Genomic DNA, 25,619 nt, shown 5'->3' with positions numbered 1-25,619 from the left:
AGGTTGGCTCAGGATCGGACATTGTTTTGTTCTGCTGTGCATGGGGTCGCTATGAGTCGGTTCCAACTCGATGGCACCTGACAACAACAACAACAGTATGCACTGGAGTGGTATGGTCTGCAGGATAAGCACTAGACCACAAGGTCGGTTTGAACTGCAAGGCCAGTGGTTCAAATTCATCAGCCACTCCTTGGAAACCCTGTATGGGTTGCTATGAGTTGGAACCGAGTAGACGACACTTAACAATAACAAAAACAACAACAGTATATGCATTGCAAGGAGCTCTGGTAGCATATTGGTTATAAGTTGGGTTGCTAACCTTGAGGTCAGCAGTTCAAAACTACCAGCTGCTTCACAGGCGAAAAAGAGGCTTTCTGCTCCTGTAATGATTTACAGCCTTGGAAACCCTATGCAGAATTGTTATGAGTCGGAACTGACTCCACAGTACACTACCACCCCCAGTATGCATTGAGGAGTCCTGGTGTGGCACTGTAGAATAAGCACTGAACTTCAGGTTGGTTTGAACTGTAAGGTTTGCAGTTCAAACTCACCAGCTACTCCTGGGAAACCCTATACAGGGGTCGCTATGGGTTTGAGCTGACTTGATGGCACTTAACAACAACAGCGTGCATTGCGGAGTCCTGATGTGGTACTGTATGATTAGCACTGGACCACAAGGTCAGTTTGAACTGCAAAGTTGGCAGTTCAAACTCACTAGCCGCCCCTTGGAAACCCTATATGGGTCGCTATGAGTCGAAATTGACTTGATGGCACTTTACAACAACAACAACAACAGTATTCATTGGAGTCCTATTGTGGCACCATAGGATGAGCACTGGACTGCTAACCACAAGGTTGGCAGTTCAAACCCATAGCCACTCCTTGGAAACCCAATTCCAAGGGTCTCTATGAGCTGGAACTGACTCAATGGTGCTTAACAATAATAGTAACAGTATGCATCAGAGCCCTGGTGTGGCGCTGTAGGATAAGCACTAGACTGATAACAGCAAAGTCAGCAGTTCAAACCCACAAGCTGCCCTCAGAAACCTTATTCAGGATCTCTATGAGTCGGAAGCAACTCGATGACATACAAAAGCAACAGTATGCATTAAGAAGCTCTGGAGGCATTGTGAGTTATGGGTAGGGTTGCTAACCAAAACATCAGCAGTTTGAGTTCACCATCCACTTTGAGAGAAAAAGAGAAAGGCTTTCTGCTCCTGTAAAGATTGGTTGTTGTTGTTAAGTGCCATTGAGTTGACTCTGACACACAGCGACCCTGCATAGAGTTTCTGAGGAGCCGCCGGTAGGTTTGAATGCCAGCCTTGTGGCTCACAGTCCAGTGCTGATCCTACAGCTCTACACAGCCTCAGAAACCCTTTACAGTGTAGCTGAGTCAGAACCGACTAACACCAAGAAGAATGTACTAATTCAATCTCAACTCTTTGTCAATGACCTAAATCTCCTCTCAGGATTCTCTGAAGGCTCAGGTTTTTTTTAGCATTTTCATCTTCCAACCCCACCCCCCACCTCCTACCCACCTCAGGCGGACTGTCCTCTATGCTGGAAGCTGTTCCCCTCATTGCCATCTTTCATGATACACCTGGGTTTTCTGTATTTGTGTCTTCCTGTTGCTGAAGAGTAAAGAATACTTATTCTGTTTAACTAAAAGGGATTTATTTATTGAGGGTAATGCAATTTACAACTGGGGAAATAGAAGGGAGAGAGGAATCTGCCAAGGGCCTGGAGGGAGAGGTTGGCTTTTACAGTAGCCACAGAGAAGAGAGTGAGTGCGTGATAGTCACATGGTCACAAGGTGATGCCTCATCAGCAACTTCACATTCAACCATCTGTATCCTGGAACACCCTAGGTAAACTCATTCTCCTGCAATCACCCCGTTCTGAAGAATGTTAAATATTGAATATCCCACGGACTGCCAGAAGAACTAACACATCTGTCTTCGAAGAAGTTGTCAGAGTGCTTCTCAGAAGTCAGGGTGGCCAGACTTCCTCTCATTTACTGTGGACTGTTATCAGGAGGACCAGTTATTGGAGGGTATCATGCTTTGAACAGTGGAGGCTCAGCGACAAAGAGGAAGAGCCTAGCCTTACAGGACTGGGCAGTGCTTTGTTCTGTTGTACAGAATAGAATATCCTGTTATTTTAATGAATGCCAAAGTGATTGACCAAGAAATTGACAAATTCTGTCAACTTCTGCAGTCTGAAATTGATCAAACGTGTGATCAAGATGTATTGATAAGTACTGGTGATTAAAATTTGAAAGTTAGAAACTAAGAAGGATTGATAGTTGGGTAATACGGTCTCTCTTTTCTTTAAGTTTTTATTGTGAATTGAGTGAAAGTTTACAGAGCAGATCATCAGTTTTACATTCAACCAATCATATATTTTGTTTCATTACAATGATTATAATCCCCTCCATGTACTATCAGTTAATAGTCTTTCTATTCATTTTAGCTTTTTTTTTTTTTTTTATAAGTGGGATCATACAGTTTTTAACTTTTCATAACTGACACGTTTCACTCATCATAATGCTTTCAGGGTTCATCCATGTTGTAGCATGCATTAGGACATTTTCTTTTTCCTTTTTTTTTTAAAGGTTTTTATTGTAGATTGAGTGAAAGTTTACAGGGCATATCATCCATTTTACATTCAACAAATCATACATCTTGTCTCATTACAATGATTACAATTCCCTCCATGTACCATCAGTATTTCTCTCTACCCACGTTACCTTTTAAAAAACAAATAAACAATCAAACAAACAAAAAATCCACTCAGGCACATATGATAATTTACATCTCCAAAGGGCACATTCTGCAAGTCTGCTCCTGGCCACCAGCTCTTAGTCCCTCTCTTAGTCCATGAATCTAGAGTCCTCAGCCACTCCCCCTCTCCATGCCTCCATCTCTGCCTCCATCTCTGGCGCTGCTGCTTCCCTGGATAACGTCCGCATTCTGCTTGTGCATTTCTCTCTTGATGGTCCTAGGGTCCTCTGTTTCTGGACTGTAAGATTAAACACTCCCCTGTTTTTGTTACAAAACAGGGGAGTGTTTAATCTTTACAATTGTGACAGTTGCAATTAGTCATGATAACAATTATTCACTATTGAATCATACGAATCTTATCCCCATCTCTTTTCACCAGACCCATCTAGACAAGGTGACAGCTATTCAGTGGGGACTCTTTCTTTCCTCCCATACTCTTAAACTAAACTCCCTCTTGAAACCTTGTAAGCCAGTCACTTCGTGCCTTTATTGCCCCCTCATTTTAGGTAGCTAATGTCTAAGTGTACAGATGGGATAGCATTGATACTAGATGTGAAGACTCCTTCCCTTTCTGTTGGTATTTAGAGTAACTACCTCTCTGAGTATAGATCAGGTTCATCAAATTGTAGCACTTTACCCTGTTTCCTTTATTTAAAAAAAAAAAAAAAATCTTCCTCTAGTTGAGCTCTGATGATTGAGTCTTCGAGGCGAGGTCAAAAGGGTACTATCTGCAAGTTTGGGTGTTCTTGTTCATATCAGCTGGATGCTTCCCTTTCAGCTCTAGCCCTCTGTGGCCATGTCCTTGTCCATGGGCTCAGGTGTCTCCAGGTCTCACCACACTTTGGACCAACCAGCTCTTCCTCTTCTCTCTCTCATCTTCAGGTCAACGGGATTCAATGGACTGGGGTTGAACTCAGCCCATTTCTTCACTGATGCCTTTCCCCTCTTCCACTCACCAGTAGACCAATGTGGTCACCAGCAAGCTTGTGTGTTCCCTTTGAGTTTCAGTCTTAGGGGGAGTTTGTCCTGAAGTCACTTGATTGCATGTCTTGATGTCTTCCTGGTGAACAACTTGCTTATTCTTGTAGTAGCCAATCATGCTGACATTTTTGTTTTGGGTTTTTCCTGATGATTTTTCTTTGAAGATGTATTTTCTGTTGCTCTAGCTGTTTCAGGCTGGTCTGCTTATCCTTGCTAGTGGGAATGTCCCATCTCATAAGGTTCTGGATGGGACTCAGGATTCCACCTAAGGTCCTATACTCTGTAAAGGCTTTGCACGAGGCCTAGTTCACTGGGCAAGTTCTAAACCCCTTTTGGGTATTCCAATCAGTTATAGGCTGAAGACGAGCTTATAAGTTTTCTCTAATCATGTTTCCCAACATTCCTTTCTATCCCACTCAAGTGTCTATTTTACAATAGTAGGCAAGGGAAACTAATATTCATAAGACAGTCAAGGATTTTAGTATTATTTCCCCTCTTCAAGCTATACCTAGATCCCTGTTTCCCAGAGCCCTGTATTTCCAAGGTTGAGCATGCATCACTATTTTCCTCTGTCCCACTAGGCCATGCAAACCTGTCTCAGTGTTCCCCTATCTATCTTGTTCTTCTGCCTCCAACTTCCTTCTTGTATTGCCCTCCCCAACACCCAAACTAAACCCCCACCCCAACCCCATTGTGGTTACCTTATATTCCATTAGTTTTTACCTCCATTTAAGACAGTCTGTTTTATCCTGTAATCTACCTGATCTTCCCACCACCTGGATCTCTGTTCCTCTGTGTTTACCTTCTTTCACATTGTAATCATTTTGATCAAAGACTGACCTCCCAGATCCTCTGTTCTTATGATTTTATTCTGTTCTTGACTCTTCCATTTGTCGACTGAGTTCAGGGTGATGCTGCCACATATGTCATTCTTTAGTTGTTGTCTGTTCTTGTTGGTTCTCAGTCCACAGAACTTCCTTTAGGATGTTTTTCATAGCAGGGTTGCCTTTGGCAAAATCCCTTAGCTTTTGTTTACCCTGCAATGTTTAGATTACACCATCATATTTGATTGACACCTTTGCTCGGTAGAGGATTCTTGGGTGGCAGGTTTTTTTTTTTTTTTCCAGAGTTTTCTGCCCATTGCCTTCTTGCCTGCATGGTTTCTGTTGAGAGATCCGAAATTAATCTGATTTGTTTGCCTTTGTATGTTAACACTTATCATTTCCTTAGCTGCTTTCAGGATCCTGTCCTTATCTTTGATTTTGGAGAGCTTGATTATTATATGTCTTGGTGATTATCTTTTAGGGTCTATCCTTCCTGGGGTTCGCTGAGCTTCTTGAATGCTTATCTTTTCACTTTTCAGGATGTTAGGAAAATTTTCTTCCAGAAGCTCATTAACTATCTCCTCTGTGGACTTGTGTGATTGTTCCTGTTCCGGAATGCCAATAAGTCTTAAGTTATTCCTCTTCATGTTATCCAACATGAATCTTAGGCCTTCTTCAGATTTTTTAGTGCTTTTTTGTGTTTGCTCTTCTATCTTAGTGTTGAGAGATTTATCTTCTAGCTCACTAGTTCTGGCTTCTATCTCTTCAATTTACTCTTTTGCCCTTTCAGTGTATTGTCCATTTCTGATAATCTATTATTAATCATTTGGACCTCTTTCTGTAGGTTTTGAATTGTTTCCAATGCTTTATCTATCTTATGTGATTGTTCCTGACTTCTTATTTTTCTCAACTTCATTGTATAGTGTTTTGATACATTTTATAATCATTTTTCTGAATTCCTTCTCAGGCATTTCCAAAGCTTGCCCATCTTCCAGCATGGAGTGTAGGTCTACTTCCAGCTCATTTGCCTCAGTCACTTTATCTTGTTTCTGGACATGTGCAGATATGGTCATCTGCTTCTGTTTTTTGGGCATATTCAGGTATTATCTGTGACCTTAATACTTAGATGGGTGTTTATTTTTTATGCTTTCTAATTGCCTCTAGGTAGATATGATCAGGAAATGGGCTTCCCTTTTCACTCTTCTTCCTGAGAAATTTCAAGATGCTACTGTTCGTCATTTTGATATAACTTAGGATTTAATTTTTAGCCTATTTCCTTTTTAGTCTGCCTGTCCTGCTCCACAATCTCCGTCAGACCTTTTTTCTAGTTATAAACATTTCAGGGCCGGCTGTGGCGGTTTGGTTTTAAGTGGAAACTGTCTCTTTAAATTTAAAGATCTGTGTGCATGCATAGTAGAACCATCCGAGGGTGGGGCTGGGGTGTCCACTCGCTCAGGCACCCCTATAGTCACTAGAATGGAGGTGTGCAGATAGCGAGAGAACAATGAAGAGATACCAAAAGAAGAAAAAAAAAAAAAAGTATGTCCACACCTTTATCTCCATGGTTCTGTCAGGCATCCGTGGTTGCTCTGATTGGTCTTGCCCAAGATGGTGGCTCTGGGAGCAGCTGAGTGTCTTAAATTAGAAAGCAATGGGTTTGTTGCTTCTGCTACAAATTCCCCCAGCTGTAAGCCTACCAACCTTTTTAAATATTCCTTTATATATGGTTCAGAGTTCTGGCACCATTCCCTGAGCCTGTTTGGTCCGGTATTCTGTGTTGTTGCTGATGGAGCTCCTCACTGCACTTCTATCTGGTCCGCCATCTTGTTTGTTCTCCTTTGTTTTTAAACACTCAGGCATATACAATAATTGATACCACCAAAGGGCACATTCTGCAAGTCTCCCTCCTGGCCACTAGCTCTCAGTCCCTCTCTTCCCATGAATCTAGGTCATCAGCTGCTCCCTCTCTCCATGTCCCCATCTCTGTCTCCATCTCTGGCATCGCTGCTTCTCTGGATAGGGGTCCCACATTTCACTTGTGCTCTTCTCCCTTGATGGTCCTAGGGTCCTTTGTTTCTGGACAGTAAGATTAACTACTTCATTTTTGTTTCAAAAGTCTACCTTTACAATTGTGACAGTTGCAATTAGTCATGATAACAATTATTCACTATTGAACCATAAGAATCTTATCCCCATCTCTTTTCACCTGACCCATCTAGACAAGATGAAAATGATTTAGTGGGGACTCTATCTTCCCCCGCACACTTTTAAATTATACTCCCTCTTGAAAACTTGTAAGCTAGCCACTTCATGCCTTTATTGCCCCCTCATTTTATGCAGCCAATGTCTTAAGTTGTCCATCCCTGTCTACCCTGTATACAGAGGGGATAGCATTTAATACTTGAAGACTCCTTCCCTTTCTGTTGGTATTTTGAGCTACTACATCCATGAGTATAGGTAAATTTTATCATGTTGTAGTAATTTGCCCTCATTTCCTTTATCAAAAAAAAAAAAATTAAAAAAAAAAATCTTCCTCTAGTCGAGTTCTGATTATCAAGCCATTGAGGCTAGGTTAAGTGAGTACTATCTGCAAATATGGGTGTGCTTGTGCATCTCCCCATACTTCATATTAGCTGGATGCTTCACTATCAGCTCTAGCCCTCCGTGGCTATGTCCTTGTCCATGGGCTCAGGTGTCCCCAGGTCTCACCACACTTTGAACCAACCAGTGCTTCCTCTTCTCTCGCCCATCTCCAGGTCAACAAGAATCTATGGAGCATGGTTGAACTCAGCCCATTTCTTCATTGCTGCCTTTCCCCCTCTTCCACTCACCAGTAGACCAATGTGGCCGCCAGTAAGCTTGCAGGCCTGCTGATGTGTTCCCTTTGAGTTTCAGTCTTAGAGGGGGTTAGTAATATGGTCTTGGTGAAAGAAAAGACACTGGATTGCATGAAAGATTTTTGCAAGACGGATGACTTCTTCATTGCAAATACCTATTGTCAACAACATAAATTGTGACTATACACATGAAATTTACCAGTCGGGGTACACAGGAATCAAATTGACTACATCTGTGGGAAGAGATGATGGAGAAGCTCAATATCATCAGTCAAAACAGGGCCAGCATAGAGAATATCAATTACTCATTTGCAAGTTCAGGCTGAAGCTGAAACAAATCAAAACAAGTCCACAAGAGCCGCAATAGGACCTTAAATACACAACACCTGAATTTAGAGACCATCTCAAGAACAGATTTGATGGACTAGACACGAAGGATAGAAAATCAGAAGATTTGTGTGATGACATCAAGAACATCATCCATGAAGAATGCAAAAAGTCATGAAAAAGATAAGAAAGAAAAAAAAACTCAAAATGGATGTCGGAAGAGACCCTGAAACTTGCTCTTCAATGTAGAGTAGCTGTGATGAAGTGAAAGAGTGGAACAGAAAATTTGAAGGACAACTCGAGAAGATAAAATGCAACACATTGGGAAATATGCAAAGACCTGGATTTAGAAAAATCAGAAAGGAAAAGCACACTCAGCATTTCTCAAGATGAAAGAACTGAAGAAAAACTTCAAGCCTCGAGTTGTGAAATTGAAGGATTCTATGGAGTCCTGGTGTGGCGCTGTGGGTTAATGCACCAGACTGCAAAGCTGTTTGAACTGCATGTCGGCGACTCAAGCTCACCAGTCACTCCTCGGAAACCCTATACAGGGTTGCTATGGGTCTGAATCAACTTGATGGCACTTAACAACAACAACATGGACAAAATAAACATTGAATGATGCTGAAGCATTAAAAGAAGATGAAAGTAAGACACAGAGTAAACGTACCCCAAAGAATCTGTTGGTGCAACATGGTACTGAAGCAAGAAGTCCAAGTTGCACTGAAGATGGAATACCAACAGAAATGTTTCAGTAAAGGGATGCAGCGCCGGAAGCATTCATGAGTCGATGCCAAGAAATTTGGAAGACAGCTATCTGGCCAACTGACTTGAAGAGATCCATATTTGTACCCATTACAAAGAAAGGTGATCCAATAGAATGCAATATATACCAGTATATTAATATCACCGGTGAGTAAGATTTTGAAGCTAATTCTGAAACATTTGCAACAGTACATCATCAAGCTGGATTCAGAAGAGGTCATGGAATGAAGGCTATCACTTCTGAGGTCACATGGATCTTGGCTGAAAGCAGAGAACTCCAGAAAGATGGTAGCTACCTCATTTACATGTGAAAACTGGACAATGAATAAGAAAGGTTAGAGAGCAATTGATGCATTTGAATGATGGTGTTGCTGAAGAATATTGAAAGCACCTGGGAGGCCAGAAGAACAAACACATTTGTCTTTTACAGCCATTAGAATGCCCCTTAGACGTGAAGATAGCCAGACTCTGTCTCCTGTCCTCTGGACATGCTCTGAGGAGGGACCAGTCCCTAGAAAAGGAATCATGCTTGATAAAGTAGAGGGTCAGCAAAAGGAGGAAACTGTGTCTTCCAATGATGAATTGTGACTGAAACAATGGACTCAAATGTAACAATTGTGAGGATGGCACAGGTCCAGAAAGTGTTTCCTTCTGTTGTGCATAGAGTCTCTATGAACCAACTCTCATGGCGCCTACGAACGACACATGGGTCAACAGATTCAAGGTAGCATCTAACAACACCACCAAATCCCATTGATCAACAGTTACTAAACCAAATCCCTAACCCTTACTTGGAGTCCTGGTGTGGCTCTGCAGGATAATGCACTGGACCACAAGGTCGGTTTGAACTCCAAGGCTGGTAGTTCAAACCCACCAGCCACAGGTTTTCTTGGAAACCTGATACAAGCTCACTGTGAGTTGGAACGGACTTAAAAGCACTTAACAACAACGCTTACTAAAAGTGGTTTGGGGCAAGACTCCAGCTGTTTTCTGGTTCCATCCAGCCAAATACCCATGAACGGGAAAATGCAGATGCATTGTAACAAAATGGAGTTTTCATTCAAACCTATTTCAGCCATTTGTGTATTATGCCAAGTGCCTTGATTTTAGAGGTTTGCTCTTTCTGGCTTTAAGCCCTCGTTGTGGTAGAGCACACAAACTCCCTGAGAAAAAGGTGTATAAGAAGTACAATTTTGAGACCTTACAGGTCTGAAAATAGTTTTATTCTATCCTGACACTTTTTTCATTTTGTGCTATCATTTTTTTTTTTTCACAAAGAACCTTTATTTTGATCTGAGTATTTTAGAATTGTATCCTGCTCTTGTTTCATGATTGCTACTTTTTGTCTCTCTGAAGATGCCAATGTATCTTCTGTAAGAGCTAGTTTTCTGTTTGTTTCGAATTCTCCTCAGATAAATGTAACTTGGATGCCTATTTATATTTAAGAATGGGGACTACAAAGACAATTAGAAGAAGTACAGCCAGAATGCTCCGTGGAGGTCAGGATGGTTAGACTTTATCTCTCATACTCCAGTCCCTGGAGAAGGATATCAGGTTTGGTAAAGTGGAGGGTCTGAGAAAAAACAGGAAGACCCTCCAAAGAGATGGACTGGCACAGTGCTGGCAGCGATGGTCTCAGGAGTAGCAACGATTGTGAGGTTGGTGCAGGACTGGGCAGTGTTTCGTTCTGTTGTGCAGAGGATTGCTATGAGTTGGTACCAACTCCATGTCACCTAACAGGAAGTATAAAACCGTGAGTGTGGGCTCTGGAACTCAGTGGAGGTAATCTGGATGGGTCATTTCAAAGTCTTCCCTCTGGAGGGCTTCCGAGGCCTCTTCCTGTCCTTACACGGGGAAGGCCTGGCCACCAATGTCCTGAGACTTGACTTGAGCCAGTGTTGTGACCTCAGCCTCTCATGTGTTGTTGTTAAGTGCTACGGAGTTGGTTGTGACCCACAGTGACCCTGTATAGGGTGTCCAAGGAGCGGATGGTGAGTTTGAAATGTACCTGCCCACAAATCCCATCCACTGGCCAGGGGTCCCCAGGCCAGAGACCCCGAGTTTCACCTCTCCAGTAAATCTCTGGTCTTCACCTGTGTGCAGAAGGAAAGGACGACACTCTGCTTTCTTTAGCCAGCCCCCTTCCCCTCTCTGCAGGGCGCTGGCTGCTTTCAACCCCAGAGGTTTGGGGGATTCTGTGGGTTAAGTCAGGTTGGTTTCAGCCTTTTCAGGTTTGCTATTACGGTGTGGTGCTGTGGGTTAATGCGCCAGACTGCAAAGCTGGTTTGAACTGCAAGGTTGGTGGTTCAAGCTCACCAGCTGCTCCTCAGAAACCCTATACAGAGTCACTGTGGGTCAGAAATGACTCGACAGCACTGAATAACAACTATGGGGGTTACTCCCAGACCGGACCATCTGTTTTCTAATCTCCCTAGTTGCTGTCTGTCCTCTTCTTACCCTCCTTTGCAATCCATGCTCTGAAAGAATCCCTTTGCTGTGTCGTCTGGGAAGGAGTGGGGGAAGATGGTTGTTGAGGCAGCATGCTCTTCAAAGTCCACAAGAGCCTGGTCCCAGCAGCACCTGACAGGTATGGCATCCAGAACTACCTGACTCTGCTCCTGCATGCTCCTCCCATAAGCCACGCCCTTCTGACACCTGCTCCTCTCCAGACACGTATGCTCTGGACCCCCTCCTTGTCCTGTTCCCCATTACCTGAATGCCTCCCCTGCCCACGGACCTCCCCATCTGCCTTCTCCCCTCAGGAATGCTGCTGCTCTCCTGTGTCTCCCCTAGAGATGGCCGCTTTCCTATTGCCTCCTTCTTGCTCCCTGCTCCTGAGCCCCTTCTCCTTTCTCTTCCTAAGCCCTGCTCCATGCTCTAGTCTGCGGTGGGATTCCATAGTTCCCTCATGCTCTAGCCTGTGGTGGGATTCCATAGTTCTCTCAGTTTTTCCCTCCACTGAAGCTACAACCCCCCCCCCCCCCCAAGTTTCCACTCTCCGTGGGCTCCCCTCCGGCCACAGCCTGTGCCTTTGTCTGGATTTGCCCTTTCCAGCCTTCCTGATCTTTCCTAGATTACCACGGGGCCCCTCCTAAATGGCCTGCCCTTGGGTCACTACTGTGGCACCTGGGACTGTCTCCCCACTCAGTTTTCTCTTCTGCGTCACGGTTGTTGTTTTCTAAACCACTGAGTGGAAATGAAATGAAATGTGAGACACAGAATATCATTAGTTTTATTATAAAAGGCAGCCATGGAGATTATTAACATGATGAAGATTTCAGAATGCCAATGGACTGGGCAGCCTCACACCATGCTGTTTTGAGACTGATTTCAGTCTACATTCTGCCCAACAACGTCACCACCATCTCTAAATAACAAAAAATCTTTGTCTGAATTACTTTGGTGCCTCCGTATTCTGGGAGAAGAACTTTATCTCTGACTTTCACACTCACTGGTTGAATCCCTCCACCCTTCCCTCTAGATCTGTATCCAACAGCTACAGAGCATTTCTTTGAGAACTTTCCAGAAGCCTAATGCCTCCTGCCCACCAACACTCTAAAAGAGGGGAAGAAACTTTCTAAATGCCTGTCCTGTCAGGGTTCCCGTGTCACATCACAGTAACTTGTACAATGGAGAGGAACCAGTGCCTCGTAGAGCTCCTTGCTGGTTAATAAATGGAGGGGACAAAGGTCAGGCCACGCCACAGCCCTCATTAAAGCCCTCAGGGACTCTGCATGGTCAGGGTATGACGTGTGCTCACTCCCAGCCCAGGCCCAGGAGTCCCCGGGAGGCCTGCCTGTCCTCTCTGGGTGACCCTAGGCTTTCACAGCCCTTGTCTACTTGAAGCGCCTCACGTCTCAGTCTCTGAGAGATGGGCACCTCGGCTGTGCCAGCCTCTGGGGGATCCAGCGAGCCTTCACCTGCCCTCCACAGCTTGGTACAGTCTCCCGCCTTTGACTGTTGCTACACCTTTGGAGGTGGCACCAATTTCACCTGCCCCACATAGAAGTGATGGACATCAGTGTCCCCCTCCTCTTGATGGCCCCCAGAAAGCCCTTGAGAAATGGCAGCCTTGCCCTGAGCCCACTCAGCCTATGCTGGCAAAGGCTGCTCTGGGGCCCCGGGCGGTGAGCGAGTCCTCTTAATGTGGCTCTGTGTCTCCTCACCCCCTTCGTTCCCTTAGAGTAGGGCCACAAAGGGGATGTCTCCCTTGGGGGACCCACAGCAGTCCGTCCGTCAGTGCCTGCACATAGAGTCAATGCCTGATGGGCTGAAGGTGAGGGTCTTCATGGAGCCATGACTTTGAGTCTGTGAGGTAGTGGGATGCGGTGGAGGTTAGTCACTGAGTCCTGGTCCAGGCTGGACTGTCATGGTGTCACCTGCCCCCTTCCTGGGAGCCGTTTCTATTTGTCCAATGGTGTGGGGTGGGTATGGGGCTGCTCAGCTCCCTGTGATTCCAGATACATAACTTCCTATCTGGGGAAGCTCCAAGGCCAGCACCTGCCTTCAAATCAAGTCCAGACAGCAAAGTCCTTTCTTAGTGACCGGCCTGGTAGAGCTGGGACAGGAAGGAGGGGTGCCTGCCTAGGCCCACGCTCCGTGAAGGGCACCATGCCATGGGGGCTCTGCTCTGCCCTTGAGAAGAGAGGGGCTGAGAGGACAGGGTCATCTGTCCTCTAGGCCAGGAAGCACCCAGAGCCTTGTCCCTGGTGCTGATCTGAAGACACCACCAGACCCACCCATTTTGCTGGGATCCACCATCAACACTCAAGGAAGCAGAAGTCAAAAAATCAAATAACATTTTGTACTAGGCAAATCTGCCCCACAAGACCTCTTCAAAGTGTTTAAGAACAAAGATGTCAATTTGAGGACTGAGGTGCGCCTGACCCAAGCCGTGATATTTTCAATAACCTCATATTCATGTGTAAGTCGGACAGTGAATAGACCATAGAAGAACTGATGCATTTGAGTTATGGTATTGGAGAATATTGAAAGTACCATGGACTGCCAAAAGAACCAACATCGGGGTTAGTAGTAGTACAGCCAGAATGCGCCTTAGACACCAGGATGGTGAGGCTTCACCTCTCACACTCTGGACGTATTACCAGGAGGGACTGGTCCCTGGAGAAGGGCATCATGCTTGGTAAAGTGAAAGGTCAGTGAAAAGGGAAGATCCCCATGAGACGGAGTGGCACAGTGGCAGCAGCAATGGGCTCAAGCTTAACAGCTATGAGGATGTGCAGGACTGGGCAAGGTTTCAGTCTGTTGTGCACAAGGTTGTTATTAGTCAGAGCCAACTTGAAGGCACCCAACAAAACATAGGACCCACCCTTCCTGGTACTTGGTGCCAGAAGGCTCCAGGGGAAGGGGCAGAGAGGGGACTTCGCCTCTGGGCACCTTGGGAGCAGCAGAATGGGCAGGATAAACATGGTCAGGATAAACTGAGGGCAGAAATCAGGATGTCTTTGCTGGGAAAAAGGACCTCGGCCTGTCTCCCTCCTGGCCCCGGCCTAGTTGGGACAATGGACTGTGTTGCTGTGGTCACTCCTTATAAAGGTCCAGTGTTGGCTTCTTCTTTGAGGAAAACCCACTGAAATGGGAGAGACTGAATACTGACAACAGGGAGCAGTGAGGCCGATGGGTCCTTGGTCACAGAAGCTTGTGTCTGAACTCCTGCCGCTCAGAGAAGCCAGGCTAGGCCACCTGACGCCAAGTTCCCCTCGGTGGCCAGGTTGAGCACGGTCCCTGCTCTGGCAGGGCCTGGCCTGGTGTGTCCCAGGGCAGGGATTGGGATTGGAAGTGTGAGGTGCCACTGGGAGACACTCAACATGGGCAGGGCTGGAGCCACGTCCACAGTGAGGAGCACAGGCTGGTGTGTGTGTGTGTGTGTGGGGTCTCAGGAGCCACGTGGAGCCAGCAGGCAGAGAGGAAGCGGTGGGGGTGAGATGCCCCGGCCCCAGCTCTAGGTGATGGGTGAGCTGCCATCGTGCATACTAATTACATTTTTAATCAGCCAGAACGAGGCGCTGTCATCAGTTTGCTTTGAGGATGGCTCTGAATCACCGTGGAGCTGACAGACTGGGGCGGGCCGGTGACCCTGGGGGCAGCCAGTGGGCGGGAGCCCCTACCCTGTGTGCAGAGGGCCCATGGGCTGGCCTCCTGGAGGTGCCCCCAAACAGCACTTGACACTTGATTTTATTCCATGATGCTGATCTGGGCGGGGATGGGGCAGGCCCCGGAGCGGCGCGTCCCACTCCCTGCCAGTTCCTTTAAAAACTGAGCTGCAAAAATAAAATCAAATGACAGAAATAAAAATAAAAACAAAACCCTGAGCTGTTAAAAACCAAACAAATTAAAAATCCCCTTTGGTGTCTTGGTAAAAGCCAGTGGGTGGACGGGTGGGCGGCCAGTGGGCTCAGTCCTGCTTGTCCTCCGTGTCGGACCCCTCCTCTTGCTCGGGGCCCAGGCCGCCCCCCTGGCTGTCTGGATGCTTCAGGATGGCGCTGTACTTGAGGGTGGTGGTCTCGGCCTGCAGTACCACCTCCACCAGGCTGAAGATGGTGATGACCTGTGCAGAGCAGGGCCCAGTGAGAGGACTCAGGGGACAGGGCATTGGGGGTGGTGGTGCAGGGACTGTTCCCGGAGTGCAGGTGTGCCGTGGGGACAGTCATCAGGCCCGATCAGCCTCAGTCCCCTGGGGGACATGCAGGCCAGGCCATTGGTGTGACCTGGCACCCGGGACACACACAGATGCAACAACCTGGGGCGGGCGGGCCTTGGGAGCACATTGTAGGGAAAGTAGTTAGAGACGGTTTTTCATGAATGAGGTCCCATAGCTTTCACTAGATAGTCAATAGGACTCCAAAAGTGAATTCCCCTGCTTCAGAGAGGGACAGAACCTGCCTCCTCCCACAGTAGCGTCCCCACAGGGGCCAGGAGGATGTGGTCTTGGGACTGGTTAGAGCTGCCCCCCTGCCCGCAGGTCTAACCTGGCGCACTGGCTGCTCTCCGATGTCCTGGGGCTCCCAGATGAGCGTGAGCTCTGGCTTCTTGCCCACCTTCTGGAAGTGGTGGGCCTGCAGGGGCAGGGCCTATGCAACACACATCAGTGCCTCACTGGGCTCTGGACACCGCCTCTGACCCTCCCACCCCCAAATGGCCCACCTGTGTGTGTGTGGGGGACCCTGCTGTTTGACCTTGGACACGCCCCAACCCCACTGCTACTTCCTGTCGGTGTCAACTAAGCGGCCAGAGAAGCGGGGGCAGGTCCTGAGATGACCAAGTGCTAAGGGCCTGGGAGGGGTGTTATTTGGGGGGCAGGGCTGGGGAATGGTGGTTGGCCTGGGCAGCAGGTATTGGGAATCTACCCTCAAATCTCAGGATCGTAGCTGCTAGGGAAGGGCAGGCTCTGCGAGGCTGAAGGCTGGCGCCCCCTGCTGGCCCTGGTCTGTAGGAACCACTGAGGACAAGAACCCTGAAGCATTCTGGTGTCTGGCTCTCCTACTTCCTAGTCTGATGACCACACACCGCCTGCCCAAAGTGGTCAGGATGGCTGGTGACATGCTGACCACGGCACCAACTTCCCAAGGAGGGAGCTGCTCCCAGAGCAGCCATGGACTACTAGGGTCATTCTAGAACAAACATCCCTAAAGCCTGTCTGCCTGCCATCTGCTGGGGGTTGGGGGTCCTCTCTGGCTGCCTGGTCTTTGGGGATGAGGCCCCAGCCCGATCCTGACCTTGGAGCCCCTCCTAGGTAAGCAGACTGCTTCTTGAAGGGCCTAAGGGGCGGGCTTGGTGCTGGGGGACAGGACAGGGCAGCTCCCCTCCACAGCGGCCTCTGCACATCCCCCCACCGCACACCTGGTGCTGCCCACTACTGAGTGAGGGGTGCAGTCCCACCTCACAGTTGTAAACCTCCGGCCCTAAGCCTGTGCTGGACACCCCACTCCACCCAGCTGCAGAGGAGGGCCGGGGGACATCTGAGAAGAGGGTTCTCTACAGGCACTGCCTTGGGGGGCCCAGGAGACCCCGGCAGCTGCTCACTCACGTTACAGTAGATGCGTTTCTGCACCCCGTAGCGTAGCACCAGCACGTCGAAGGCTTGGTTGAGGACGCCCATCACCATGGCTTCTGATAGCAAGGGGCCACTCTCCTGCAAGGCAGCACACAGCAGGCTCAGCCACAGACCTGGACACGGCTCTTCCCAGTCCCCCCGGCTGCCCATGGCCCTGAATTCCTGAGGGGCCATGCAGGGAGAGGCGCCCAGGAGGGTGGGTGGTGGGTGGTACACTACGAGGCGTCCAGGAGGGTGGGTGGTGGGTGGTATGCTCCAAGGTGCCCAGGAGGGTCACTGGGCCAGGCTGGGGGTGTACCTTGACCAGGACAGCGAAGAAGAGGTTGGTGCTGAGCTCCTGCACGCGCTTGGATGCTATACGGCGGTCATTGCAGTGGTCAGCCTGCTTCTGCATGGCGTCAGGCTCCAAATCTGGCAATGCCCCGTAGCCTGAGCAGAGGGGGTCAGACCCTGCTGGTCAGTGGTCTATGTGTGTGATCGTGGCTGGGTGAGGACTCTCGCGGCTCCTGGCCCAGGTGGCACCCAGGCAGAGCAAAGGCTTCCAAGGGGACAGAGGAGACCCCAGAGTGAAGGTGAACCGGACACTGCCCTCCTGCCTCTTTGTGGGGCCTTCAGGGTTGAGGTGGGGTGGTCTGTGCGTTCTTACCTAGCGCGGCGGCCAACAGGCGGTGCACCAGGACATCAGGGAACCGGCGGATGGGGGAGGTGAAGTGGGTGTAGAGCGGCATGTTGAGGGCGTAGTGCCAGAACTGGGCTTGGTCCTGCAGCACTCCAGAGCAGAAATACAGCGCCATCTGGGGGCAGGATGGGTCTCAGGACCATGCGGCCTGGCAGGGCTGGCTTTGCCTGGTTGAGCTCTGAGTCCCAGGCAGGGACTGACCACAGGTGGGCCTCAGTGGCAGGGCCGCCCCTTGTAAGGGCTGCCAGGAGGCTAGGAAAAGCCAAGGGCTGCTCACATCCCTGAAACACTGTAAGGAGTCAACCCTGCCTCTGTTGAGGAGCCCCAAGATGCTGCTCAGGGTCAGGTGGCGGCCGTGGCCTTGCTCACTCCTGGGGAGAGGAGGCTGAGGCTAGCTGGGAAGGCACCCCGAGCCAGTCTGTCAGCCGCTGTGTCCGTGTGCCATGAAGCTGGCATAAATAGAAGGGTGTGACTCTGGTTTGGAGTCAGTGATTCTCCCCAGATGGATTCAGAGCCGCTACCCTGGAGCAGAGAGGGAGGATAGGACGCCTGGGGCCCTCTGGAACAGGGCTGAGAGGTCACTGGAGACTCAAATGGGCACTACAGGAAGGGAATGAGGACACCAAGTCCAACACCAGTGTTTGGCACGGTAGGCCCACGGCCCGCATGCTTGCCCTCTTGCCCCAGCTGGTCTGTGGTTGTAGCTGACTTGCTTCATCTGGCCCTGATTCCCGATACCTTATAGCGGCACTTCTCTGTGCCCCCAAGGGGTCTTCCAAGGAGGGCTTCCCAGCCTGCTACTTTCTGCCTTTCGTGTCCTGGACACCCTGATCTTCCCTGGGGCTAAGGCAGGAGGCCTGTGTGACTGGCTGGGTACAGGGGACACCGCATGCCTGGAGCCCTGGGGACCACTCAGCTTGAAGTGGGGCTGGGGCTCAGGGCAGCCAAGCAGAGAAAGAGAGTGTTGGGGTCTGTGGGAGCAGGCTCTCCACCCCAGAGTTGCTCTTCTTTTCGTGGCGTGCCTGCACCCTTACAACATCCAGATCTGTACACACCCGTACACCCACACGCTGACACCCTCACACCCATACAAACCCCTAAACCCGCACTCTGATACCTCACACACCCGTACAAACTCCCACACCCACACACGGACACGATCACCCACCCGCACACTGACAGCCTCTCATGCTCACACCCTTCTACCCACTGAGCCAAGTTGCCCCCGGCCAGCGGTTACTCAGCACGCACAGGGCTGGCGTCCAGGCGAGAGTGCTAGAAACCTGCTCAGCTTCCTGCCCTGCTGCCCTTCCACCTCCTGCTGGGTCCTGGGTTATGGCTGGGGCAAGTCACCGAGGGAGGCCCGGGAGGTGGGGAGAGGAAGGCAGAGGGCCCTGGCTCCTTTCCCAGCCTGTGGAGGGAGTGGTGGAGGCACCCCAAGACAGCCCAGTGTTCTGTTTCTGTAGTGGGGTCGGACTCAGGTGCTCCCCCTCGGGGCTTGGAGGACAGGCACCCCAGACTCCCAGCAGACAAGGCTCCTGCCCAGAGTGGGCCCCAATGATTCCGGTCTGCTGGAGTTATGAGGGTTCGGAAACATGAATCAGCTAAGATGAACAGAGTGAATCTCTCAAGTGAATGAGACCCCCACACTGGTCTGTAGCTGTGTCCTGGCAGGGTGGGGGCTCTGCTGGCCCCTCCTTACCTGCATGGGCCGAGAGCACATGTTGGTGAGCACCTCCTTGCGGGCCAGTGAGTACATGTCATTTCCAAACGTCTTGGTCAGACTTTCCTGAAAGCAGGAAACAGGCAATCTGCAGCAAGGCTCAGGAGCCCTGCCGCCCACTGACCACCAGACACTAAGCGTTGGGAGGACAGGTGTGCTGTGTCCCACCTGGGGTGGCTTGTTGAGTGAGCTTTCCACATCCAACCTGTGGTCTGCCCACACTCTGAATGGGCATGATAACAGTCCCTTTTCCGGGGGCTCAGACCCAGACCCTGGGTTCCTGGATTTCAGGAGGTTTAGCTCTACACAGGGAATACTTCAAGCCAACACTGCCTGGCTTCAAACAACCCCTGCTCCCTATGGAAAGCTATGGGGTCCACCTCTGGTCACAGGCCCGGGGCCACAGTTTGACACCCCCCTCCAGCCTGCCCCCACTGCCTGGCACTCACGTTGAGGGCCCCAGCGGAGCTGAAGTCCATGGGCAGCCCCATCTGGTTGCAGAATTCTACCAGGTCGTGGAGCATCCTTGTCTGGGGTGGGGGGTGCCGGCGCAGCAGAGCCCGCTCGGGGAAGGTGCGGTGAATCTTGTGGGCCACTGCTGTGTTGGCCAGGATCATCAGCTCTTCTATGAGCCTGCAGAGGGCAGACAGCAGGCTCAGTGGGCGGTACTGCCCATAGCAGGGGGGTCGGACAAAGTCAGGCTGCTCCTCCCTCTCGGCACAGAAAAGCCAGCACGTGGACCCCGAAGCCACGCGGGTCCCTACTCAGGTATGGGGTTACATCTCACCCCTAATCTGCCCCTGGACACCCTACTTCCTGTTGACAAACTCCGTTAACACAGACACCTTAACCCAGCCGCCCAATTTAATGGGAGATGAGCCTGTGCTGGCCATGGGAGCCTGAATAAATCACAATATATACCTGATTCTCACTCAAACGTGGCAGCGGCAAGAGTCATCTGCCTCACAGGGCCGCTGTGAGCAGCAAGGACTCAGACGAGGCAAATGCTGGCTGCACCTCACAGGAGACCCCACTCACATGGTTTAATTGCCTGCCACCTGCTCCACTGGCCAAGGCTTTCTGCAGGCCCAGGTTGGAGACCTTGGCCACCCCTCCTGGGCACGTACTGCCCACCTCCACACATGGCCCCCATAGGAGCTGCTGCTCTTGTCACCGGCCACCATCCGGCTGTCCTCACTCAATTTTTATCAACACACAAGGAGGCCCAGTTCTTATTCAACAGATGCCTGACTTGATTGATTGTCTGTTCTTGGTCAGGCATGCAGGTTGTTGTAGCCTGAATGTTCCAAAGCAGACAGTCATTCAATCTTCCGTTCATTCATCCAAATCTATGAAGTCATTCACTCCACAAACACTGCAGTACCAGGCACTGTCCTAGGCCTGTCTCCACCTTCCGCTTGCCCCGAGGCCAGGGACAGCCCAGCTTCAGGTGAGGAAGCACCTGCAACCTAGTGGCTGGACCTGAAGCTGCAGTTTGCAAGCATGGTCAGCAGGTGGCAGCATGGCCCCATAGTAGGGTGGCCGGGAGCCCCAGACCAGGAGCTAGCAAAGCAGCAGGGTGGGGTGTCCTCCTGCCCTCGCACCCCACTCCAGGTCAGAGGGCAGGGGGCTCTGCAGTGGAGCCCCATTCCTGCTTCTGGCCTTCGGTCTCACCTCACAGTCTCAGCAAGGATGAGAACAGGCCAGGGGCAGGGGTGAGTGTGAGCCCCCATACCAGCCGGATTCTCCCATCACTCCCGTGTCCTCTTTGGAACCCCAGCACAGTCCTGTGCGCCTGATTAGAGATGACGGGTTAACAAGTGGGGTTTCCTCGGTAACCTTGAAGGTAGTCTGGTCCAGATATGTTGGCTCCTCCCTCTGATGGGGTAGGAGTCACCAGAGTGGTCCAAGGGACATTCTCTAGGACACGTGGAGATTTCAGGCACAGTCCAGATAGGGAGACGGTCTGGCAGCAGGGTCAGGCATGTTAGGGTCCTAGGGGAAATGTGGGGGTCCTTTCTCTGAGGTTCTCTGCAAAGCAGCAGGTGGTTGAGGGAGCAGGCCTGGCCTGTTGTCACACCGTGCGCAGACGGGGTGGAGTCTCCAGTGCAGTGTGGGGACCAGCAAGAGCCGGTGATGGCATGTTACTGGGGGGCTGGATTCCCCTCAGAAAGGGGGCCATGCTGCCCTGCATCAGTAGGGTCACAGCTCCCCTCTGGTGCTATCAAAGGGACCCTGTTATGGGGCTCGACAGGGTCCAATTTCCAGGATGGGCCAGCAGGGGGCCCCCCAGCCTCTCTGTCTTTGGGACCTGGGACGTGGCAGGGACTCTTAGAACCCAGGCACCTCGAGCAAGAACCTGATAATTAGAAACTGGCCGGTGGCCCAATGTCTCCGGGGCTCTCAGGTATGGGTTTCTTTTGAGCCACAAGTTGGCTCTGGTGGGGGCTTCTCAGGGAGGGGTGGTGGGAGGGGGCAGGGCCTCCACCCAAGGCCTGGCATCTCCCACTGGGGCCTTTGCCTCTGGAGGTCTGGGAAGGTTCTGCTGTGACAGACAGCACCACAGCTAATGGGGAGCCGCTCACCTGGGTCCCCCTCCTCACATCCACTGGAACCCACCTGCCAGGCTGCAGGGGGAGGGACAGGGAAGGGCAGGTTCGGTGGAGCTGAGTGTGCCCAAGGGAACCGGAGTCCCTCACCTGCGTGGCGGAGTCACGTACTAACGGCACACCAACCTATACACACACATTACATTGCCACGTACAGTGAGGGCACGTGTACTCTACAACAGGCTCTGCCAAACGTGCCAGTAACCATACCCAAACCAAACCCACTGCAGAGGAGCCCGTTCCAACTCACAGCGACCCGACGGAGCTGAGGAGGGCTGTTGTATGGGTGTGAACCTACGGGAGCCTCATCTTTCTCACACCCACCTAACAGCCCAGCACTTAACCCACCGTGCCACCAGGGTCCTTAGTGTGTTAGCTGTTGTTGCTGTTAAGTGCCTGGGAGTCAGTTCCAACTCATAGCGACCCTCTATAGGGGTTTCTGAGGAGTGGTTGGTGGGTTTGAACTGTCCATCTTTTAGTTAGCAGTCCAGAGCTAATCCTACAGTGCTACACCAGCACTCCTGGCGTGGTACAAAGTGTTATTTTATTTTTTGTTAGAGGTCATTTCTTCATCTTCAAGATGCTAATGGACACCCTGACTCCACAAAGGGTGCTGCTGGGCGCAGCAGCTATTTGCTGCTGCTGCTGCCTGTTTGGATCAAATCTTACAGATGGTGAGCATGCAGAAAGGGGGGAAATTAGAGTCTACTGAGAGGTGCTGCAGCAGGTAGGTCTGGCAATCTAATTCTGCAGACTCAGCCACTGAAACCCTACGGAGCACAGTTCTACTCCGACACACAAGTAGAATCAGCCGGATTTTTAAGATACAATGGAAAACTAAGGTTCAAAAGGATCACCCAGTGGCCCCAAGTCCCACCTCATGAAGCAGCAGCTGGGGTTTGCAGACAAGCCTGCGAACAGGCCACCCGACTCCGCCACTGCCCTCCAGGTGGCAAAGTCACGTCCACAAACAAGGTCAATGCAGAGCGATGGGAAGGCAAGAGCACGATACAGGAAGGAGATGAAAGAGCAAAGGCGTAGAAGACAAAGAAAAAGTATCAGGCCCACCTGAAGAAGAAGGTGTCCTTGGAGGCTGTCCTCGGAGGAGAGGAGGCAAGGCGGGGTGTGGGAGCCTAGCTTTGAATTACACCTGGGGAGCTGGTGAAGGGATGAGGGGCGCAGTTAGGGGCCGTGCTGACAAGGAGTAGGGGATGCTGGCAAGTTTGATAAGCCCTGCTCCCCGCCAGTTTCAGATTCATTCCTTCTGAAGCCAAAGTAGTCCGTGCTTGGGCAGGTCCCCACCGCAGGCCTCAGTGCTGTGGGATGGCTGCTGGGCCTCTCACTGAGTTCATTCCAGAGCGAGGCCCTTCTCCACAACAGAACGACACATGGGCATGAGCAACGGCCACCTCTTGGACCCTGCTGCTCCCTGCCCAGCCCACCCACTGATTCATAGCAACCTTACAGGTCCTAGCAGAACTGCCCCACGGAGCTTGTGAAGCTGTAAATCTTTCCCGAAGCAGACTGCCACAGCTTTCTCCCTTGAAGCGGCTGGTGGGTTTGAACTGCTGACCTTTTGGTTAGCAGCCCAGTGCTTCACCCACTGTGCCACCAGGGCTTTTATCCTGGGCCCAGAGTGGGGGTAAAACCCAGTCCAATCCACCCCACCCCAGTGCACTGCCTTTGAGTTGATTCTGATACAAAGTGACCCTACAGGGCAGAGCAGAACTGTCCCAACAGGTTCCCGAGGCTGTCAATCTGTCCCGAAGCAGTCAGCTACAGCTGTCTCCCTTGGAGTGGCTGGTGGGTTTGAACTCTCGCTCTTTAAGTAAGCAGTTCAGTGCTTTAACCATGGCACGACCAGGGCTCACTACAGCGGGTGCCGTGTGGAGAACTGTGAGGCCCAGAGCTGGGATTTGCTGAAATGAGGCTGTGGGTGGGCCCAGAGCTGCTGTTTGGCAGTTTTCTCGCCCTGGCTGGGGCAGTAGCCTGAGAGCGGGAAATGCCAGGGTGAGGGGATGATGTGGCTGACTGGTCAGGGTGCCCACCCACCCACCCAAATGGAGCCCAAGTCCTCCGGGCACCAGAGGCCACCCCTCAGTCACTGTGTGGCCCTGTCGCTGACCCTCTCTTCCTGGGCTCGCAGCAACCTGCTGAACACTGTGGGCCTGCCCAGGAACCACAGGGGAATGCACGGGGCCTCGTTCACCAGCCTGGAAAACCCCAGAGGCCCAGGCCTGGGAGCCAGACATAACAGGCCTTGCGGGCACGGCCGGAGCCAGCTTTCCACTCCGGGGCCTTCCTATAGGTTCCATGGGTGGGGCCCAGCTGCGGAGGCACGTTCAGCCCCTTGTTTTTCTAGCTCGAGAGGAAGTCTCCAGGGGCCAGGTATCCGGAATCCAAGGCCTGCTGGCAGCGGTAGGGAGCCGGTAGACAGTCAGAAAGGTCTTTGTCAACATAAAGCTATCTGGGCAGCCATACCTGCAGGCGAGGGGCAGAGGGCAGTGGCCTGGCCTAGAATCTCTAAGCAGGACCAAGTGGTACCCAGGCTGCCCTGCAGAGCTGGCCCCTTGGTGGAATTCACAAGATGTCATCTCCACTCCCATGCCCCCTGCTGTCGACTGCTGGGGACCTGCGGATCATAGGTGGTGTGACCAGGGGATAACAGGGACCGGCCACTCCAAGGGTTCTGCTGTGACCCCTAGGCTGGCCCTTCAGGCTGAAACCCAAGAGCGTGGGTGTGACAGGGCCTGGGCTGGCACTGACGTTAAAGTCAGGGTGTTTGGGAGGCAGGGTGCCCCCTCATCCTCCTACAGCTGTGTGGGGAGAGGGCCGAGGCAGGCAGGCACTGTGTAACCTTAGGTCCCACCACCCTTAGAGTCACAAGAACAGGCTCAGAGCAAGGGCGCCAGACCCCATCCCATACTTTATCCCAGGCTGTCCTGGGGCTTTCTTGGGGAGCTTCCTCAGGACAGGCTGGAGGCCCCTTGCCCTCTTGGCCATGTTGCTGAGGACTCTGTCCACAGAGGCATTCAGAGCAGGGCTAGTCTGGGGGACAGGCACCAGTGAATTCTGCCAGCCTTGGCAGCCATAAAGCGGAAGGTCCCTGATCCTTCTGCTCTCAGCCTCCTCAGCATCCTCAGGACACAGCTCCCCCTGCTAGTTGCCCCTTAGCCTGCTGACAGGCCACACACAAAACCACTGTCGGGTGTACCTGGGGGTGGGGGAGACTCATTTTCAGACTCACTCAGTGGCCCTCCGAAGCTCCTGATTCTGGGGGATGACTCCCAATGGCTCTGAGAGACCCTTTGCTTTGTAGCACACACAGCCTTGGAACCTGGACATCAGGGCCTAGGGGCACATGAAGGAACCTTAGTGGTCCTGTGGGTTAGGCATTCAGCGGTTCAATCCCACCAGCTCATCTGCGGGAGAAAGATGAGGCAGTCTGCTCCCACAGATTTACAGTATCAGAAGACCTCGGGAGGTCCACTCTCTCCTACAGGGGCATGGTGAATTGGAACTGCTGTGGCGGCAGTTGGTTTGGTTTAATTTGGAGATCACATAGAGGTGCTGATGGCAAATCCTGCCGCTGGGCTGGAGCGGAAACCCAGGACGAGGGACCAGGATGGCAGTGGATATGCCTGTGGTCCCCTCCAGCAGATCCCTGGGGTCCATTCAACACAGGGTGACAGTGTGACATATGCTGGTGACCTTTGTCTACTAGAGACGTGGAAAACAGCAAACAGCCCTTTCCTCTTGAGTTGCTTCCGCTGTCGTATCACTCTCAGGGATGTGGTCTGTTGGCAGAGTGTGGCAGGGCGTGTCACCGAGATGTGACTTGTACAATTCTGACACACGGTTTTCTGAACTCAGTGCAGAGTGGGTCACACGGCTGTGCGTCTACTCAAGCTTTCTGGGTCCCCCGGCGTCTCCATGCACGACCCTGGACACACACTCTCAGGTCCAAGGCCACACTGAAGGACCTTGCCAGGGCCAATGAGGGAATGGGTGGTTTTC

The 25,619-nt window shown here is 51.2% G+C and overlaps 1 protein-coding gene across 1 annotated transcript in view; it reads right to left on the bottom strand.

The window, feature by feature from the left end:
• Positions 1-14,932: 14,932 nt before the first annotated feature.
• The window catches only part of DIS3L2 (DIS3 mitotic control homolog (S. cerevisiae)-like 2), a 429,536-nt gene continuing 418,849 nt past the window's right edge, over positions 14,933-25,619 (bottom strand). Inside the window, exons 14-20 of the mRNA XM_006866746.1 lie at positions 19,443-19,626; positions 18,973-19,059; positions 17,238-17,385; positions 16,890-17,020; positions 16,565-16,669; positions 15,507-15,608; positions 14,933-15,085 (exon numbers count right to left, since the gene is read on the bottom strand). Coding sequence (XP_006866808.1) covers positions 14,933-15,085; positions 15,507-15,608; positions 16,565-16,669; positions 16,890-17,020; positions 17,238-17,385; positions 18,973-19,059; positions 19,443-19,626 — 910 coding nt within the window. The remainder of the gene's footprint in view (positions 15,086-15,506; positions 15,609-16,564; positions 16,670-16,889; positions 17,021-17,237; positions 17,386-18,972; positions 19,060-19,442; positions 19,627-25,619) is intronic.

This window comes from Chrysochloris asiatica, unplaced genomic scaffold (assembly GCF_000296735.1).
Source record: "Chrysochloris asiatica unplaced genomic scaffold, ChrAsi1.0 scaffold00096, whole genome shotgun sequence".
Taxonomy (NCBI): domain Eukaryota; kingdom Metazoa; phylum Chordata; class Mammalia; order Afrosoricida; family Chrysochloridae; genus Chrysochloris; species Chrysochloris asiatica.
This window is presented reverse-complemented; position numbering and strand designations above follow the sequence as displayed.